Genomic DNA, 20,800 nt, shown 5'->3' with positions numbered 1-20,800 from the left:
CCATCCTGAGGACCTGACTTAACTTTGTTGGATTTCTTACCTGGATTATTGAGCATGAACTTTGATATTTAAAGGGCTGTCCAACATTTGAAAGTCTTGATCCCTCCCTGCAGACGGGCTATCAAAACCTTTCTGTTGCTCAGTTATGATGAGATAAGGAGCTCAAGCTCAGGCTTACAACCAAGGTCAGACAAGTGCCAAGATCAGAGCGTATAGGTAGTATTTTCTGTGGCACACACACAATGGTTTTATGACATTATGGCATTTAGTGCTAGAACCAAGTTGGAGATTAGATCGTAGGTTAAGATCCGACAGACTGAGAGGAGTTGGATGGTTTCCTGGTCACTTTAATGAGTGACACACTTGAATGAGCTCCCTTCACTGGGCATTAAATACAATTAAGAGAAGGCACTGTATTCCTCCACAGCAGGGCTCTTAAACCTCCCCACACTGGCAGTAAATCCACTTTATCTATGTGGCCTCTTAAACTTACTATTAGTCCCCTGCTTCCCTAAATCCCTCCTCACACGATATATGATCTGGCCCTTTGAACAGTGTTAGCACAGATTCTGTATATTAGACATTGTTCTGTATCAGGGCATGACCTTTACCAGCACTTTCAATAGACACATTCATTCTTGTTTTTAATCAGGGAAGCAGAGAGGGCTGGAAGATGCTTCCCGGTGAATTCATCTCCCGTTGAATTATTCAGAATTGAAATGATTGAAAATCCTGGTGAGCTCTGATGCATCTCTCTTTCTCTAAGTGGTGGTCTTACTCACACCACTCCATTTAAAATGGAAGTAAATCAAGTGTGACTCCCCTGTTGTCTAAATGTGGATAAATATGTGACCTCCTCTCAACGACTGATTGCCAGGTCTGTTTAAAGCCACCCACAGTTTTTAACCTTGGCTGTTTGTTAGCGCACACTTTATCGCAGTCAGTCAGCCATGAAATGTGTAATTTTAAAGATTTTCTTGAATAATGTTTTAGGTATTTTTGCACAGTACTGATTCATATTTCCTTTTTAATCATGTTTAGTCATTTCTTTGCTTTCACAAGGACGAGCATATCATCTTCCTGAATTTGCTGCTCTCTGTACACCGGATCACTGTTGCCCTTTGTGGTCAGTTTGTACAAAGTCAAACCTTAACAGGTCAGAGGTCAGTGGTGATGACACTGAGCACATCTGGCACTTGAGAGGGGAATGTTTGGTTTATGTTCGGTATCTCCAGTTGAATTCATTAGATCTAAAAGCATCGGTCATCACTTTATGGGGCTTGAGTTAAGACGCAACCATTGAGTTCAGATGATTTTCTGATGTGCATCAAGTCATTTTGTTTGGCTATGTGGCATAATGGTAAACAGACTTTCCACCAGTTAAACTGAAGCTTGTTCCAGAGGGTTGCAGGTGCACAGCAGACTGATCCATTAGGCAATCTTAATGTTAAATTGTGTCAGCCTTGGGGTTTTTTTGTTCCTTTTCTTCCTGAGTTGTGTGGGTGTATTGTTGTGTGCAGAAAAAAAGTTTTAAATCAAACATATTTGTGTGTAATTCCTGTCAGATGATGCCTGGTCTGGATTTGGTGAATAAATCAGTGCCTCAGTGTGTGTTTGTTTGCATGCACAGCAGGTTTTCTGCACATATTGCTGACAGGCGTTAAAGTGTCCCCATGCAGCGGTGCAGAGATTAGAAATAGAGAGAAGCATAGAGGGGGAAATATAGTAGCTCAGTGATTTGCCACGTCACCTTTCCATAGTTTATTTTATGTTTTCCTTTGTTTTTAGCTACAACCAGATTTGTCTGGCATTTTCATTTTTCATTTTATGTCAGTAATTTAGCTCCTTGTTTATATTTCAGAGAATGATGGTCATGCTGAGCCTTCTGTCTGATAAAAACACTCGCGCATCAGCAAATCAAAGTTTTCAAAAAAAACACTAATATTGCCATAACATACACTTTTCAAACCTCACACATATCAGCAGTCTGGCAGGGCGAGATTAGGTAATTGCTCCCTCTAGGTAAAGTTCAAATCCACTGCAGGCGGTTTAGAAAACCTTGGAACTTGTCATTTTAGGGTTTGGGAGTAATTACATCTCTGTATGTTCTGGATTTATTGTAATCAGCTCAACCGTTAAAAACCGGTGTGGACCAAGTCCAATTTTTGCCCTAATCCCTTGCAGAGCCGTTATTGGCTTATCATTGCTGTAATTAGTGTAAAACCTGTTCTTTATAGCAGTGTTTGGTAACTGTGTGGTCCTGGCAGCAAGAAGAAAACAGAATGTTACCTTTTGTTTCATTTTATTGTTATTTTTATTTATCTTTTATTTAAAACTAAAGTCACCCTTTGACGGGGTATGTCTTTTTCACCAAAGCAGCGACGGGTGAGCTAAAAATGAAACGGGAGGAGAACAATCTCTGCAGCTCAGCCTGAAAACACTGCAAGTGTTTCTCGTTTCACACCTTGACATCTGTTGTCTTTTGCCTTTCAGTTATGTGGCTGTGGGCTGCTCGGCGTGGGCATCTGGCTCTCGGTGTCACAAGGCAGCTTCGCCACCTTCTCACCCTCATTCCCCTCACTGTCAGCTGCCAACATGGTCATTGCCATTGGCGCCATCGTCATGGTGACAGGCTTTCTTGGTTGCCTGGGTGCCATCAAGGAGAACAAGTGCCTGCTTCTAAGTGTAAGTCGATCTAAATTTCTCTACATTAATCCTTAGTATGTAACTTTCCCTCACTCCCCAACTTCTAGCACTGACAAACTTTAGCCATTAAGTGTAACATGGAAACATTCTGTATTTTTGCGTTGTCGTTGCTTCTTGCTCAAACCACTGCTCATGCTATAGGACACAAATAAGTCTGAACTTTTGTGTCATGACAAGATGGAGTTCGTTTGGAACCAGGTCAAGATGTACGCTCTCATTAAAATGTTCTTGCAAATGTGAAAACCCAACTGCTTGGTGAAGCATCGTTAAGGTTTGGCGTCCCAAACAGCTCTGCATGCTCTGATTTGTTAACCGCGTCCAAGAAAATAATGTATATAAATCGTACCTTGGAAGCAAGTATGACCCACTGCTGCTGACAGTGGTTTGAAAATGCTTGTATATAATCCCAAAATTTTATAGAGGTTATGGAGAAACTTTTCCAAAAAGCATTATTTTGAGTAATATTACCAACATTACTAAAATGCTAGAAAGTTAATGACCAGCTAATTATAAGTTATTCTTCAGTACAGCAATATAAAAAGACGGTTCATTAAATGCTGTTTTGTTTATTAGTTTTTAATTCGTTTCAAAAGCTCCTCAGTTTTCAACTTTCACCCTGCTTCTCTAAATTGCAATAACATTTAATTTAATTTAATTTACTTTAATTTGTTTAATATAATTTGATTTAATGTTACAAGTAATAGACTCACAACATACTGATACCAGTGATTTTCTGTTTTTGTGGAGAGTGTGTGTGTAAGTTGAGATTTAATTCGTTACCACCATGTCCACCTAATGAGGTCTTTCTCGTGTTTCTTTCTCTGTGCTCTGTTCTTTAAAGACAGAAAAAAATGTAAATGGTTACAAAGGGGAATTAGCTGTAATAAAATGTAAAATATATGCGCGTCAAGAGAAGTAAAGTGATGTTGAAGTCCGCCACATTTTGTTATTGTTCCCTCTTTAGACATTAAGATTTTCATTATGGTGGTGAGGATGCTGAAATCAAAAGTAAAACTAATCTCTTGAGTCCAACATTGTTCAGTCAGGTCATCTGGATGATTTATTTTATTTTTTGCTGAAACATTTTGTCCTTCATCCAAAGGACTTCATCAGTCCGAGGAGACACAAACTGTGACTCCTATGAGCCACAGTTTGTGTCTCATGGGAGTGTGCAGCTTGTGGGACTCCATTTGTTTGTGACTCCCTGGGCTGATGAAGTCCTTTGGATGAGGGACGAAACATCTCATCAAAATAAAAGGAGCCGTCTAGATGACCTAACTGAACATTGCTGGATTTTTTACCTGGATTACTGATCATGAACTTTGATGTTTTGAGCCACATCGGTTGTGGCTGCCTCGGAGGAGTTGACGGGGGAGAGGGTGGACTCTAGAAATCATCTTATCCCCAGTAAACTGTTTTTTCCACTATGGGAGTGTGCTGCTTGTGGAACTCAGTTTGTTTGGGGCACATCAGACTGATGAAGTCCTTTTGATGAAGTACAAAACATCTCGACAAGGAAAAAGAAAATGTCCAGATAACTTAACTGAACATTGCTGGATTTTTACCTGGATTATTAAGCATGAACTTTGATAATCTCTTGAGTCTTGTCTTTTTTTTTTTTTTTTTTTTTCCGGCTGCTCCCTTCTTCAGGGGTCACCACAGGTAACTAAATCGCACGAAGACTTGGCAATTATTCTTAAGCCAGATGCCATTCCTGATGCAACCACAGTCCACTGAGCTACCACAGCCTTCTGTGTGGAACAGAGAGCTGCCATCTAGGGCACCCCGGGGAGCAGATGATAGGGGTTAAGGGCCTTACTCAAGGGCCCAGAGTGGGGCAAATGAGGGTGGAGGCAGGTGACTCTTAAGTCTTGTCTGTTCCATAAAAATACATATTTTGTGTGGTTCTGCAGCAGAGCATAATATCTGGCATCCTTTTCAGCCAAGACAGTTTAGAGTTAAAACGGTCAGGAGACGATGGAAGACTTTGGTTGCTTGTGGTAATTCTAGCTGTCTGTGAAGTTGTGCCAAACTAGCTGCTAAAATGACATTTCAGAAATGCATTACATAACAATGCAAACAAATAATGAATGAAAAATATTGGACCATAAAAAGGGCATTTCATTATAATTAACCTTTTATGTGATCAGGCAATTCCCATTGAGATCACACATCTCTTGCAAAGGAGACCTGGGCCAGAAGGCAGTCCAACATGCATGTTTTTGATCTGTGGGAGGAAACCGGAGTACCCAGAGAAAACCCACGCATGCACGGAGAGAACATGCAAACTCTACACAGAAAGACCCCAGGTCCAAAACTGAGAAATGAACCCAGGACCTTCTTGCTGTGAGGCAAGAATGTGTCGTGCAGCCCATAGGAGCTAGAAGCTTTGTTTTCTGTAGCAAACAATAGTTTGGATATTCCAAACTCAAAACTGAAAAAAGGTTCAAATCAAATCTAGAATCTAGAAGTGTGTCCATGTGCTGAAGTTCTGGCACTTCACTGATTAACCACTACTAATATTGTAACAGGCAGGTGTTGTTTTATAGACAGAGAGTTCACTTCTTCTTGCAGTCTCTGCAGATCACTTTTAATTAAGCTGTCTTGCATGTACAGCAGGATTCAGATCAACCCACAGGTTTTCAGTAATTTCACTCAGAGGGTTTTTTTCTTAGCAGAGGAAATGAGAAATAGCCACTCAAGGACTGACGGTATCTGTTTTATTCAAGGTTGTTTTCACCCATTGTTGCTTAAAAATGTGCAAAACATTTGCATATTCATTGTTTATGAACATACTGTAGATGACTGACAGGAGGGGTTCCATTTGGATCATGATAAATCTCCGGGGATGATAAAGAAAAATAGAGATGAAGCTGAGCAACAGGATTCACTCTCTCTGCAAATTAAAGCTATCGCATGTCTTCCGCAGAACTTTGGTTAAGGTCACTCCATGCACTTGTGTAAAGCTGAAGACCTGAATGCAAGCAAGGCATCAGGAGCAATTAAAAACTTAAATGATAATACAGTATTAATAAAAATTTAAACAAACATTATTGGTAGGGTGCCTTTAATTAGAATCAGTATGGCATAAACAAGAATAACATAGAGACCAGACAATAAAAACAAGGACAACGAGTATCTAAAAGCATAAAATATTAAGTACAAATTAAAGAATGCATTTTATATTTTATGCACAATCTCAAGCAGTAGTTTTAATTACAGTGCGACCAAGTTAAAGCCCCTATTTGTTGGACTAAAGTGATTAATGGCAGCCATCTTGATATGGATTGACTTTGAAACTTAACTAGTTGTAGATATACACCAAAATGAAAACTTTCTGAAAGTGTGATCAGGATCTGTCCACTGGTTCATGAGATATGTCGGTAACAGAACTGTATCTGCTGACACCAAAGTTCATGCTCAATAATCCAGGTACAAATACAACATTCAGTCATGTCATCTGGACGGGTTCTTTATTTGCTGAGATGTTTCATCCTTCATCCAAAGGACTTCTTCATTCTGAGGAGCCACAACCAAACTGGAGTCCCACAAGCACCAACTTCCATAGTGGGGAAAAACCACTATCCCACTAAAGTTTTTGGCAAAAAAAATCAATGAATGCGTAGCACTTAAAGTACGTGTTGAGATAGACTCTCTGCTACAACTACACCAAAATGTAGCTCAATGTTTATCAGTTTTACGTATTTGTCAGTTTTAGTTTTTTTAGGTCAGTGAGTTATGCTAGCCATCTTGGATTAGGCTGACTCCCAACAGCAATCCTTTATAGGTGTACGTCCACAAATTACTTTGTGAAAATTTCATACAAAAAAAACCCGCAAAAATTGCCCATATGTTCATGAGTTACTTTGGTAAAAGACGGATACACAAACACACGTACAGACATCATCGTTCACCTTCGCCTTTTGGTGGCAGTCGATAATTAATGATTGAAGTCATGAATATTATAGGTAAGATGTAATAATGGAAAAAATATATAGATGAAGCAGAAAGCATCTTTACAGGAACAAACAAGAAAATAAGAACAGAAGTAAATAATAATAATAATAATAATAATAATAATAAAGACAGCAAGCCAGCTTTCAGGAGGAATATGTCTGCAGATAAGGTGAAGTGACAACAAGTTGCAACTGAACTCAGATAAGACTGAAACTCTGACTATTGCCCCAGAAAACAAGGTTTCTCAAATCAAGCACTTCCTTGGTGTCCTAGGTCCTTCGGTTCAGTCCAGCCTCAGAAACTTGGGGGTCATTTTTGATTCTGTGATGTCAAGTCAAATTTATTTATAAAGCACATTTAAAAACAGCAGCTGTTCAAGTTCAAGTATCTTTATTGTCATTTGCTTCACGTGTTACATGTGGTGGAACAATGTTGTGTACTCATGGTTCCAGTTACACCCAAAAATATAAAGTATAAAAATAAACTGTATATAAGGATCTAAGATATACATTAAATGAACGCTAAACAATACGCTAAAAGATAGGTCAAAGTGCTCAACAAAAGGGCTGAACAATTTTAGAAAATATTTTAATTGCGATTTTTCTTTTTTACCTCAATATTGCGATTGCGATTTAATATGCGATTATCTTTCAATGTGTTCTTTTCATGTATTTTTCATCAAACACAAGTTTCAGGTGCAAAAAAACTCTACTGGTTTCAGCTCCGCTGCAACTCTGTTTCTGTATTTTTTGAGTTGCTCCGGGATAGCAACTTGGCTAAAAGGTGTGCGCGAGGGCATTCTGTACCACTTATTCATTATGTTTACCAAAGCCAAATATTAATGGGCGTCATGTCTTTCGCTATGAACTCTGTTAATGCTCGAGTTATTTTTTTTGTTCCATTTCGAATTATGTTCATACGGAGTAATACCTTCAAACAGTTCGGTCATTGATCCCTGTCGGCTGGTACTCTGCCTTCTTTAAGTTGGCATTATAGCCATGCAACTATCGTAAATGACTTTGTGGTGGGTTTTTTTAATTGTTGATAAAGATTTATGGTCTTACCTCGAGAGGTAGCAACATTAGCAAAGCAGGTTCTGCACAATACATTTCATTTCGCACTTTCTTTTTGTAGCCAAAATAATTCCAAACAACGGACGTGCTGCCCCACTTTGGTACCAAACTTTCAGCTGTATCAGCTTCTGTCGAGCCTGACGCCATCGTGCAACCTGTTAAAGCGCAGTGTTGACTTCTCCCGCTCCCTGCTCTGCTTTGCTCCACTCACTTGCAAGTCACATAATCAGATCACGTGACCAGTCAAATTGCAGCCTTTGCGATTAGGAAATCTCGTTTTATCATATCGCGATATTATTGCAAATGCGATGAATTGTTCAGCCCTACTTAACAATAAAAATCAATGGCAGTAATTTAAAGAAAAGAAAGGAAAACATCAAAGCACAAAACAATAAAATACTAAATCAAATCGCACTGTGTTGTGTTGATGTCTTTAAAACAACTGACTAGATACTGCCACTTCCATCTCGGCTACATTTCAAAGTTTAAATGCTTTCTGTCAAAAACTGGACTTGAGATGATCATTTGTGCTTTTATTTCCTCTCGTTTAGACTATTGCAACAGCTTATTCACGTGTTTAAACGAGAAAGAGCTGAACGTCTTCAGGTTGTCCAGAACTCAGCTGCAAGATTGCTAACTCTCATAAACAAACGAGCTCACATCCTAGCTGCTTTAGCTTCCCTTTCACTGGTTCCCAGTTTGCATGAACAAGTGCCTTCTTATGTCTCTGACGGTTCAGCTCCACACCCCGTCTCTCATCAGGTCATAGGTTGTTGGGTACCCAAACACCCATTTCAAATCTCATGGGGATGGGCCATTTCAAACAATCCCACCCCAACCTTGGAATGCTCTGCCTCCATATTTACGCAGTCTATATTATATTGATGCATTTAAAAAACATCTGAGGACATTTGTTTTTAAACAGGCATTTAGCTAGATGTTGAATTTTGTTGTTTTACCTGTTTTTGTCTGTTTTACATGTATGGATGTTTATATGTATTTATGTGTATGTTCTTAATATTGTACTGCTTCTAGTGTGAAGCATCTATGACAGGCGCTATATACATCAACTTTACTTACAAATTATTCTATCGTTGGTGTGTGTGTGTGTGTGTGTGTGTATATAGCATGCTAAATGACATTGGATGAGCTTAATAATTAATAATGTTCTATTATACATTACAAAGGCTACTTTGCCTTGATGTTGCGCTGTTTGCCAAAAGTTGCACAAGTGTTTTATCTTAAGCGCAAGTTAATTACGAAAGTTCAGCGCAGTGGAACGAGGTTGGTGTTGATACGCAGCAGAAGGCAGAAATAAAGTCTCATGTACAGAAACTTTAAATGAGAAGTGAAGATGGCTCACTGACTACTTACCATCACAAACAGCTCAATCCCTTGGAGCTCTTGCATCAGTCAGAAGCCCCCCCGTAAATCCTCTGTGTTACACGTGGCTTCCTTCACCTGCCTAACAACTGCAAAGAAAGAGGGAGGAGAGCCGAGGAGAAGTTTGAGGTTGAGTAAAAGAAAAGCTACTTAATGCAGCCTATAAAAGTTGCATTAAGTACCTCACTCAGGACTTTACATCACTATGCGCTGCATCTTTGTGAGGTGGCTTTACGCATCTGGCCCTTTAAATCTGTTTGTGGAAGCGCTGTCCAGGGAGTCGCTGCTGTTCTTTTTTTATTTTATTTTATTTACTTTTTTTTTAAAGGGATGAGGCAAAGAGGAAGAGGACGACGGTGTCACGTTGTTCAAAGATCAGAGCGTGTTCAGATCTCAGGGTGCAAACAGATCTGAGCGTCTACCTTGACAACAACACTCTGAAGAAAACCAGACAAAGTCCAGACATCCTCTGCAGTATCTTTTCGGCTTTTCTGTTTCTGTGCCAACAACCCTTTGAACCCTGATAAATAGAAGTGTGAATAAAAATGCTAAAATACAACATTTGTTGGATTGGGCTACATATTAAAATATGGTAATTATAAATTTCCAGTATATGTTAGCAAAATGGAGAATGGATGTGAGCTTGTAAGTACTCCCATTCAAGCCCATTGAGGCGCTTCACGTTGACGGTACAGAAGCCGTTCCATCAACGCTCTCCGCCAGGAAAGTGTGACAATTCAACTGTGAACGCACAACAGTCGTACATTAAACTGGCAACCCACATACCAAACCCAGGAACAGGCCGTCGTAACTATTTTATGTGGGCCGTGGCATAAAAAAAAGCTTACCCTCCCCCTCCTCACGAATGAGCACAGAATTAATAGGGTTTTCTGAAATCTAGGTTTGCTTGTTCTCTTCCATGCTGCACAAGAAAAGGTTGTAAATATTGAGTTGACGGGGAGTTAAGTAGGTAAATAAGAACAGCAGCTGAGATGTAGGAGTATTGGAAGTTAATCTTAGGACTAATTTAACCCCTCTCCTTGTACATTAACAAGTCTTCCAGCGTTTAAATTATATATTTTTTTATTCTTTCTTTGCTGAATTCTATTGTCCCTTTGAGTTTATTTTCTATTCATCCTCCTTTTAAGTGCATTCATCTTATTTTAAGTATTCTGGATTACGCTGCCAAGATGAAATAATTAAAGGTACCCTGTAAGCAGGATTCAGACTTATTGGGAAATTCCTCTTCATTTGTTCTCATAAAGCAGTTTTCCCATATAAGAGCACTGGGAAGGCTCAGGGAAATTTGTGCACAAATTAGTTCCGATTTTCTTCTCTGCAGTTGCTATTTGCACGTTCTTGACACATGGAGATTTTTGGCTGTAGCTGCATGTTCACAGCAGGCGTAGACGCATCCATTTTGCACATACAAAAGTGGGACACGATGTGAAAGTTATCGTGTGAAAATCCTTGTAAACCATGTATTTTGGGTCTAAAAATATAAAGATTTGCTTCCATGTTATCTAATAAATAAACACGTGAAGCTGCAGCTCTTTCCAGCTCACACATGTGGTAAATGCTCGAGAAGAACAGCCGTTAATTTGCTTGTTTAAGAGCTGAATTTTTGTGGTCATGTGTCGTAACTTTCCTGAGTCTTAATGTCTCTTCCAGAATGGTTGCCAAAAAAAAAGCTATCAAAAACTCCAGCCTGACTAATGCCCCACATAATTTTAGTTTGTTCATGTAAAATTGTGGCTTTGTGCAAAATAAACAGAATAATCTGTTTTGATTAAAGGCTCTGGTCCCACATTTAACCCCCACATTAAAAACGTTACTAGAACCGCCTTCTTCCACCTGCATAATATCGCTAAAATTTGAAACATCTTATCTAAAAATGATGCAGAAAAACTGGTTCATGCATTTGTCACATCTAGACTGGATTATTGCAATGGTTTATTATCTGGGTGTCCAAAAACTTCTTTAAAAAGTCTTCAGTTGATCCAAAATGCTGCTGCCAGAGTCTTAACTGGAGTTAGTGGGAGAGATCATATTTCTCCAGTTTTAGCTTCTCTCCACTGGCTCCCGGTCAAGTCAAGAATTGAATTTAAAATCTTCTAACCTACAAAGCCATCAACAACCTAGCTCCATCTTATATTCGAGGTCTTATTGTTCCATATTTTCCCAACAGAGCACTTCACTCTCAGACTGCAGGTTTACTTGCAGTTCCTAGAGTTTCCAAAAGCAGAATGGGAGGAAGATCTTTCAGTTATCAGGCTCCTCTCTTGTGAAACCAACTTCCAGTTTCTGTCCATGAGGCTGACACTTTGTCCAGTTTTAAGACTGGGATTAAGACTTTCCTTTTTGATAAATCCTATAGTTAGGGTTGGCTTGTTATGCTGCTATAGACTTAGACTCCTGGAAGACAAATTGACCTCATGTCTTTAATTGTTAAAATTGAAAAGTTTTCATTTGATATCATTTCTATCTTAACTTGAGATTCTCGACCTGCCATTGTGTATCTATTCCTCCTTCCTGTTCCTCTCAAGCCCATCCGGTCAAAGCAGATGGCCGCTTGTTCTGAGCCTGGTTCTGCTAAAGGTTTCTTCCTCACGAGGGAGTTTTTCCTTTCCACAGTTGCCTTCATGCTCAAGATGAGTCTGTGATGGAGTTAAACTCAAAGCAGTCTGCTCCTCAGATAAATAATGTAATTAACTTAATTTATAATGTATGTGAATGTTTCTGTTCAGTGCCCTGAGATGACCTGTTGTGACTTGGTGCTATATAAATAAACTGAATTGAACTGATCACATTTTAAGTGATGTTTTTAGTTCTTAAGTCGTGTTATCAACTGTCTCATACAGTACTTAGTATGGAGAAATTCAAAATGTGTCATTTTTGGGTTCACATGTGATTTGAAAAATTCATATATTCGTTTTTTTTTTAAACCACTTCAAAAAGCTGTGAGCAATAGAGCATGTATTTTGCAATAATTTTGCTAGAACATCATTTTTATAAATTCTCTTTTTCTTTGACAGTTCTTCATTGTTCTGCTGATAATTCTTCTGGCAGAGCTGATATTGCTCATCCTGTTCTTTGTGTACTCAGATAAGGTAAGTTTAATTGTTTCTCTTACTGTTTCAGCCCTGTCGGATTTCCTCCATGTCCTTACACATTTAGCCATAACTGCTAAAATACAACAGCACTAAGAAAAAGGTGGATATTGTTACAAAGGTAATAATTAACGGTGGAGTAAATGGCTTTTATAATAAATTTGGTCACAATTAAAATAAATAGACCTCAGTAAATACATTTTAAAATGATTTTGTTGGTGTTTTTTAAGGAAACTCTTGCTTGATTCATTAGGATTACGTCTAACCAACTTTTGCATGTCTTTTATTGGCATGACTCTAAAGTAAAGAGGTTGAATTCAAGTGTTAAAATGGCCTCACTGAAAACATTTGCTGCTCTTTAAATAAAAACGGATAAAGGAAGTCCAAAAGCGTGAACGTTTAGCAAGAATGGGGAAACATTTCATTTTCAAAACCACAACACTTTATCTTGTTGTTTTTAATGCATTTACTGAATGGTGTTTTTTTCAGAGAAAAGATAAAGTTGCACTGTGATAAAGTTAGTCTCGCAAACTTTTGTTCACAATAAACGCATATGGAGAAAGCAACAAAGAGGCATTAGTGTGATAAACTTGTCCATTTTCCAGTTGCTTTCAGGGGTCAGAGTTTCCTCCTGTCTTTATATTTAGTTGTTTCTAAAAGCAGGAGCTCGAATGTCTTCATGCTCTTCTGAACGCAGCAGTCAAAGGCCATGGCACAAAATGCAGCACCAGTTGCCTCCCTGTAATTAGTTAGGCACATTTCCCATGACCTCTGTGAGGTCGTCAGGTGAATATCTGTGTGGTGACAACAGATGAGGATATATAAAGCTGTGGATATTGTTCAGGTCATTTGGATTCTAAGTTCTCTTGTTTGTTTAATCACACCACAAATGTTACATCCTGAAGAAGGCATGCGTTTCACTGGGCAACCATTAAAGGCTTCTATTTGTTTTCAAGGTCACATGGATGATAAAGCTTTTGATTTTTTTTTTTAAGTTTCCATGTCTCACAGCTCTCGAGACTTCAGCTAATTCTCTGTCTTTGTTCAGAGGTTACTGCTCAAACTTTGCCTCTCAAGCAGATAAACGAATTCATTTAGTAACCAATTCATTCTCAGATTTGGATCAGTTCTCACAGGCAAAGCACGTCAGGAGTAAATTTGTTTGATGCTTTATCGCTGAAACTTTACTGGGAACAATTTATGTTAAAAAAAAAAAAACCAGAAACTATGAATCCTTAAGGGCAATTTAAATGGATATCCTCTTGACTTCCGACTAGTGCCCAATCCCATCACCTGTTAAATCAGAGAAGATTGCAGAGTGGAGCTTTGGGTTTCTTAAATGAGAAACTGAATGAGTCTGCATTAATAAGGGATTCAGTGTAGCTCTGGGAAAACTCTCTCATTCACACAGGTTTTAGTGAACCTCCACCATGCTGTGTGTTTGTCCCAACTCGTGAAATGACAGTGCTTTTAGACCTAATGGGATATGAAACTGCAATACAGTAGTCCCTTGCTACGTCGCAGTTTGTTTTTTGCGGACTCGCTCTATAGCGATTTCTCAAAGTTAGATTGGACATGACACACAATCGGCTGATGGATGAGTTGCATGATCGGCATAGAATTTTTATTTAAAATAAATTACTGTAAACTATTTAGCAACTGCTGCACATGTGTGCAGTCCAAACTTGCAGGAGAAGCTTCCTCCTGCAGCGTGTCATATCTCATATCTCCGCTCTGCAGCGGACAAGTGGGCGTGGCCGACGGAGGCAGAGAGCTGAAATTGTGACATTCTATGCTCTTTTAGAGTTTAGAAACATTGTACAGGAGTTCCCAACCCTGGTCCTTGAGGAACACCATCCTGCATGTTTTCGTTGTTTCTCTGCTCCGTCGCGCCGGGTTTTAATAAATGGGTGATTTACAGGCCTCTGCAGAACATAAGGAAGTAATTAAATCACTGATTCAGGTGTGTTGGAGCAGGGAAACGACTAAAATATGCAAGAGGGTGTTCCTCAAGGACCAGGGTTGGGAACCACTTGTTTAGAATTTTGCAAGAATGTGGGAAGGGTGGCCCTGTGATGGACTTGCGACCCGTCCAGGGTGTACCCCGCCCCTCGCACAGTGATTGCTGGACATGGGCACCAGCGACCCCCGTGACCCAAAATGGAATAAACGGGTAAAGATAATGGATGGATGGATGTGGGAAGGGTTTAAAACCCCTTTATAAAAAACAATATATATATACATACATACTAAAATACTACTTACTACTTGTACTACTATTCCTACTTCACTGTTTTTCACTTATCGCGGGGTTTCAGGGTACGAATCCCCCATGATAAACGAGGGACTACTGTAATGTGGATCAGGAGCAAAAATATATTTCCTTTATTGGTCTTCAGATGTCGATGAAAAGCCAAACCATTACAGCAAATTAAACGTTTTGGGAACTGACGTTTTTTAGGCAACTTCCAAACAAAATGTGCAAATGTAAAGAAATTGTTTGAGGCTGTTACCCAGACAAGACTATATGCCGACAGGGTTGTTATGATGGCAGTATCAGATGATGGACAAATGGTGTACATCACATAAGGGCATAAGAAATTGCTTTTTTGTCTGTTTCTCTCCACAATTTCCTTATCATAAGGGGTATTCTGTATGCTGTGTGAGGCTCTCTTCATCTGCTGCTACAGGCTGTGATCAGAGGAATTGCTAATTCACTTCTCCTATTTGATCCTCTAATCACAGGGCATTTATTAACTAGTCTGGAAGACACACAGTTGTCGGCAGCTTTTATACATGTAGCAACAGGCCCGCAAAACAGAAACTTTAGTCGTTCAAATTGGTCATACTTAAGTCATCACTGACACCTTATAGAAACTGGGATCCTTCTGTGTGACAAGATGTCGACCAAATCGCTTACAGAATTTGATTTAGCTACAAGAACTTACTTTTCACTGTTTTCTTTTTTTAAATCACCTAATATTTACTCATTTGCATCCACTTGAGAGGCAAAGCTTCATCTTTCTTAATGGAGAATGTCTGTCTCATCTTTCTTAGCCTACCAGTCCTGCCTCAGGGTTTACGCGGGTAGTACTTTCTTTCCCCTCCGCGGCCCGGTGATGTTAATTCTTCTGATTAAATGCCATGTAGAGGCGTGTAGTATAATAAAGGCCGGGCCTGCAGTTAGCAAGCAGCTGACTACAGCAGATGGCTGAGCCACAAACCAGATTACAGCCATCCGTCTTTAACGCCGTGACCTCATTGCGCCTTCGTCGACCCAGCACGCCAAGACGAACACTAGAGAAGGTTTATTAGCGCAGAATGGGGATGAAAACCCCAGTACGCCAAGTGTGTAGAAAGGAAGCACATGCAAGGGAATGTAAGGAGGAACAAAGAAAGTAGGTGAGGAAGGGCTGTAATAATAAGTGAGTGAAGAGTGAAGGGGTAGAGTGAGATATCAAAGCCAGGGATGGAAAGGGGAATGAATTGTGGGAAATGTATGAAATAGCTGAACGATGGCCTCACAGGGCAAACTTGACACGTGTAAGGAGGTATCATTTAAAATAAAATAGAAAAAGTCAGTAAGGAGGCAATGATGCCATGGATGAAAGCTGAAGCATCGCTGCGTGAAAGACAAGTTTGAAGAGCAGCAAAGGCTGGGCCAGATGTCACATTTATCTCCTTAACAACCTCACAAAGCAGGAAGCCCGACTGTGTGTTGCACTTTGCAAAGGCTGGATTGTTCAGTCGTTGGCCGTGCATTATTTTTGCCAGACCAATTATAGAGTCGGAGTGGGGGTCTCTCTGTGGATCTGTCAAATGCCCAGGCCTCAGGCTACGCAGCACGGGCTTGCAGAGCAGCTGAGGGAATTAAGTGTCCTGGTTAATGATGTGCTGCTGGGAACCTCTGACTCAGATGCTGTTTGTCTCCACATCATTTATTACACTTTCAGGGCTTTAAAGGCATTTGTCCGGTGCTGTGCAATGAGAGCGAGACTGAAATAAAACTAGCTTCCTCATTTCTCAGGAGTCAAAAGATTGGACAGTTCAAACCAGCGTGCCTTTGTGATCCAGTAATGATCGTGGAAGGTAGGATATGAGAACCAGTTACTCTGAAGCAGGTGAAATAACAGAAAGTGAGAGTATTTTGTTTGTACGAGTTTTTGCCAAAATTGTATGTATCAGACATTAAAGGATGGGGTGTAATTGCTTGTTTAATGTATGAATTTAAGGTAACTATTAGCTGCCTGAAGACAACATTTCCTTTGCAATATGACACAGGAACAAAGCGTTCTTTTTTTGCACAAAAACATTAAAACGTGAGACTATCTTTTTATGACTGCTAGTCTGAAAGCATCCAATTTAAAGGAGTCTAAATGTGGCAACTGAAAAAAAAAATCCTCCCCTTTATTCTGCTGAATTGGTGTCATTGTCATGCTTTACTTGGGGCATGATTTATGGGGCTGGTTTTAATGGAAATTTGCAATTTATTGTGATGAAAAGTCATGCACCTTAATTTGCTCAATAAGGATTTACAATCCAGGCACCATTACAGTTCATCTCAAGCATGACCAAAGTACATTTAAATGCAGCTGTTTATTTGAGCAAATATGTACAAATAATTATCTTTTTTTTTGTACAAAAGAAAAGTCACATAATAATCCATTAACCATCATGGCAATCAGTTAGAGCGCAGATGGTCATATGTGTGGTCCATAAATCAGCTCCAGTAGTCTTGGCAGATAAAAGGCAAGTTAGACCTTTAAAAACTAACAGCATCAAAGTTTGATTTAAATGCAAGATTTGAGTAAACTAAAAGGTGTGACTCAAAGAAGCAGACCTTGTGAAACTTAGTTGTGATTTTAATGCCCCCCCCCCCCCCCCTGGGCTTGACGGTGTTGTAACAGTGTTGGCTAATAGTTTTAATGTGCCTCATCTTCAGTTTATTGAATCACTTTCAACATTACCAAGACATAATTTTCAGCTACAGATATCAATCCCCGACATAAGAAGTGACCCCAAAAACCAGCAGGCAAGTGCATGATCAATAAGAGTTTAATGTGTTAAATGACAACTTTTAGCTTACATGTAAAAAATGTTGAAAATCATGAAAAAATTTAATTTCTTTTGTCAATCATTTCAGAAAGTAAAACTCAAATATTATATAAATTCATTAAACAGAGTGAAACATTTCTTGTAATTTTGATGCTTATGACTGACAAATAATGAAAAAACAATAATTTTCAGAGTCTCAGAAAATGAGAATATTCCACAGCCAGTTTTTTTTGGTGCCTTTGTCAGTGTGGGCAGGAGCCAAGTCCTGCTGGAAAATGAAATCAGCATCTCCATAAAGCTGGTGAGCAGAAGGAAGCATGAAGTCTCTAAAATGTCCTGGTGGATGCTGCGTGGACTGAGTCAGAGAACACAGTGGACCAACACCAGCAGAGGACATGGAGCCAAACCATCACTGACTGTGGAAACTTCACTCTGGACTTCAAGCAACGTGGACTCTGGTCCTCTCCACTCTTCCTCCAGACTCTGGGACCTTGATTTACAAATGACATGAACATTTACTTTCATCTGAAAAGAGGACATTGGACCACTGAGCAACAGTCCAGTTCTTCTCCTCAGCCAGGTGAGACGGCTCTGATGTCTCTGGTTCAGGAGTGACTGGACTTGTGGAATGAGACATTTGCAGCTCATGTCTAGGAGTTAATCATCTGATCAGGGTGTGACACCAGGAGTTTACAATACTGAACCTCTTCACAATATTCTAATTTTCTGAGACTGAGTTTTGGTTTATCATTATTTATAAGCCACAATCGTCAAAATTACAAGAAATAAAAGCTTGAAATATTTCACTCTCTGTATAATGAATCTAGGTAATACATTTCACTTTCTGAAATGATAATAGAGTTTTTTCTCGAGATTCTATTTTTTTTTTTAGATGCAGCTGTACATGTTACCCAGTTTTTACTCATTGCAAGCTCTCATCCAGCCCCAAAACCAATTTAAATTGATGTTCCTTGAAAGAATGCAGTTCACTCGCAAACTTTCATGCAGAGTTTCAGATTAAGATTTTTTTTTTTTTGAGAAAGGAAGGAGTTGTAGTAATTTTATTGAAACTTTGAAAAAAAACATGCATTTTTTAATGCAATATTGTTAGATGTTGCTCAGATGTGTTGAGAATGATTCTGATCTACTGCCACATCAGACCTTAGATCAGTGTATGTTCAAGTGAGCTGTTTCACTGCTTATTAATGTTGATTAGCTGTAAAAAAAAAAAAACTAAAAAAAAACAACATTTGATTTGAATTGACTCCAAAACTTTATAGACTGTAAATATAAATCTTACAATTAGATTCTGAACGTTTTCTTTATCACACACCTAGCTCATAAGATATTTTGCAAACAGACAAACCTGGTTGACTTCAACAGTTATTGGTTACATTTTGTGCCAGGGTTTCACACTTTGTGTATTATGTGGAGTATGTGCTGAAAATGACTCAGCTACAGCCATAACAAATATTAGCACATTTGTAAAATCGACTGAACTATGGAGCACTTTTGTGTAAACCATGTGGAATTGGATTTGCTCAAAACATAATCATGTTAAAGGTACAACCAATAATTAGTTTTTGTTAAAATCTCTCAAAGGCCTCACATTTTTTGCTAAAAGACAAAACAAATCAGTTCCAGTAGTTAATCACGAGCTTTAAACACATATCTAATGCAACAATCAGTCTCAACTACTGTTACACTCAATTTTAGCTCAGTTTCTCTAAAACTGAATGAGCTCTAGCCATTTTTGTGTCTGGTAAGATTGTGTCACTGTGACAGCCATAACGGATCAGATTGACTTCAAAGGTCAGTCAGTTGTAAATGTCAACCCATTGATTACTTTCTGAAAGTTTTAATTCAGTCTGATCAGTGATTCATGAGATATTTTGTTAACAGTGCAATGGAAGGCATGTGCAAGGATATTATTGCTCTTGGCCTTTGGCAGTGGGTGATAACATGCTGACTGACGTTTTTTGGTATTCTTTTTTTAAACCAGCAGTGCTCATCAAAGGCCTCTGTATACCCACTACTATTATTTGCTATTAGTTATTTTGTCAGTGGGCACAGAACAGGACAAACTACCAAAACTGAAAGGTTTGGAAGCTGGCTGTCCCACATCCTGTACTGTAAGCCATCTGTGAAACCCCATTTCACAGATGGTCTGTCCTTTTTCCTTTTAGCTGTGTTCACAGTGCTAATGTTTACTAAGCAACTTGCATATTCGGCTAAATTTGTTTTCCTTTTGTTAATGTGAAATTAAACCACGTCTAAACTGATTTTCCCATGACAAATAGAAGCAATCGCAACACTTGGTGTAAATAAGTGACGAATGGAAAATGCAACCTCTGCGTGCATCCTCAAAGGCAAAAATACCCCCCAAAATACCTAAAATGACTAAATGACAGATGTGACCTTTACTGTCCAACACACAAAAATGCCCATTTCAGAGCCCTGAAACACAAAACAGATCACAACTTTCACAGCTTTGAAAACTGAGCTGAAGCTGTCATGTACTCTTTAATGAGCTTTGCTTCACATTAGCATTGTGACAAGTGCCGGTTGTACCGTTACCTGCTCTGTCAGGTGCTGCCATGTCACCAGATCTGCATGAGATCAGACAGAGGTAGGTTCCCATGTAATGCATCAGAACTGAGATCAACTGCAGGAAACCATGTTGAAAATATACCTGTGACCATCTGGTAACATCAGCAGCCTTTACTGTCAGTTTTTCATGAGAGGTGTTTATCACAATGTATGCCAACCTCTTATTTTAGTTTGTGTGTGTGTGTGAAATGCTCACTGCGTCGTCCATTCTGTCAGCATGTATCTCCACTTGTCCTTTCTCTCTTCTCCTCTCCACTCTTTGTGTTGTCTCAGCTGGCCGAGCTGAACCCTTTAGATTTCTGTGATGAATGTGCTGTCTTGTCTCGCTGAGCACAGACATGGTCAGCCTGGAGGAAACCACACACTTATCTATGTAATGAGAAGTATGAGCTGTGTCTCAGGCCTTTGTCAACATGCCATACATGACATATTGCATCAGTGCCCTTTAGCAACTTTCTGAGACGATTACTAAAACCTAGAAGTTGCCACTGCATGGTGTTGGTGAATGCTTTCCAGTAGCAGCTACACAAGCTTCAGCCAAGAAGTTGGCTTTTACATCAGGAAGAAAATAGACTAATGCAACAAAAATGTGTTTCTATCTCCATCTTTTGCGTGAAAAAAAAAAAAAAAAAACGGGGGCATGATCAAATTCGTCTTTGTTCTGAACTCATTTGTCTGCCTCTCGTTAGCTGTAAATCTGGATCATTAGGTTTTGTTTCAGGCTGTAACGAAGACTTGCACACAGGAAATGGAAGATATGCACAGACCTAATGGAGATTCTAAAGAGGACTTTTTTTTTTTTACTGTAGTGGGAGAGGAGGGGATGCTCTCCTGTGACTGTGTTAGTGTGAGGAGTCAGTAATGAGTGAGCAACATTGCATGTAGCCTGCACGGGGAAGAGAAGAT

The 20,800-nt window shown here is 39.2% G+C and overlaps 1 protein-coding gene across 1 annotated transcript in view; it reads left to right on the top strand.

Annotated features, from left to right (window-relative positions):
• Positions 1-20,800, top strand: part of tspan9a (tetraspanin 9a) — a 99,672-nt gene that overhangs the window by 58,791 nt on the left and 20,081 nt on the right. The window contains exons 3-4 of the mRNA XM_037682766.1: positions 2,494-2,685; positions 12,155-12,229. Coding sequence (XP_037538694.1) covers positions 2,494-2,685; positions 12,155-12,229 — 267 coding nt within the window. The remainder of the gene's footprint in view (positions 1-2,493; positions 2,686-12,154; positions 12,230-20,800) is intronic.

Source organism: Nematolebias whitei, chromosome 10, assembly GCF_014905685.2.
Source record: "Nematolebias whitei isolate Nwh7 chromosome 10, NemWhi1, whole genome shotgun sequence".
NCBI classification, from domain to species: domain Eukaryota; kingdom Metazoa; phylum Chordata; class Actinopteri; order Cyprinodontiformes; family Rivulidae; genus Nematolebias; species Nematolebias whitei.
The sequence above is the reverse complement of the archived record's forward strand: the minus strand, read 5'-3'. Positions and strand labels throughout refer to the sequence as shown.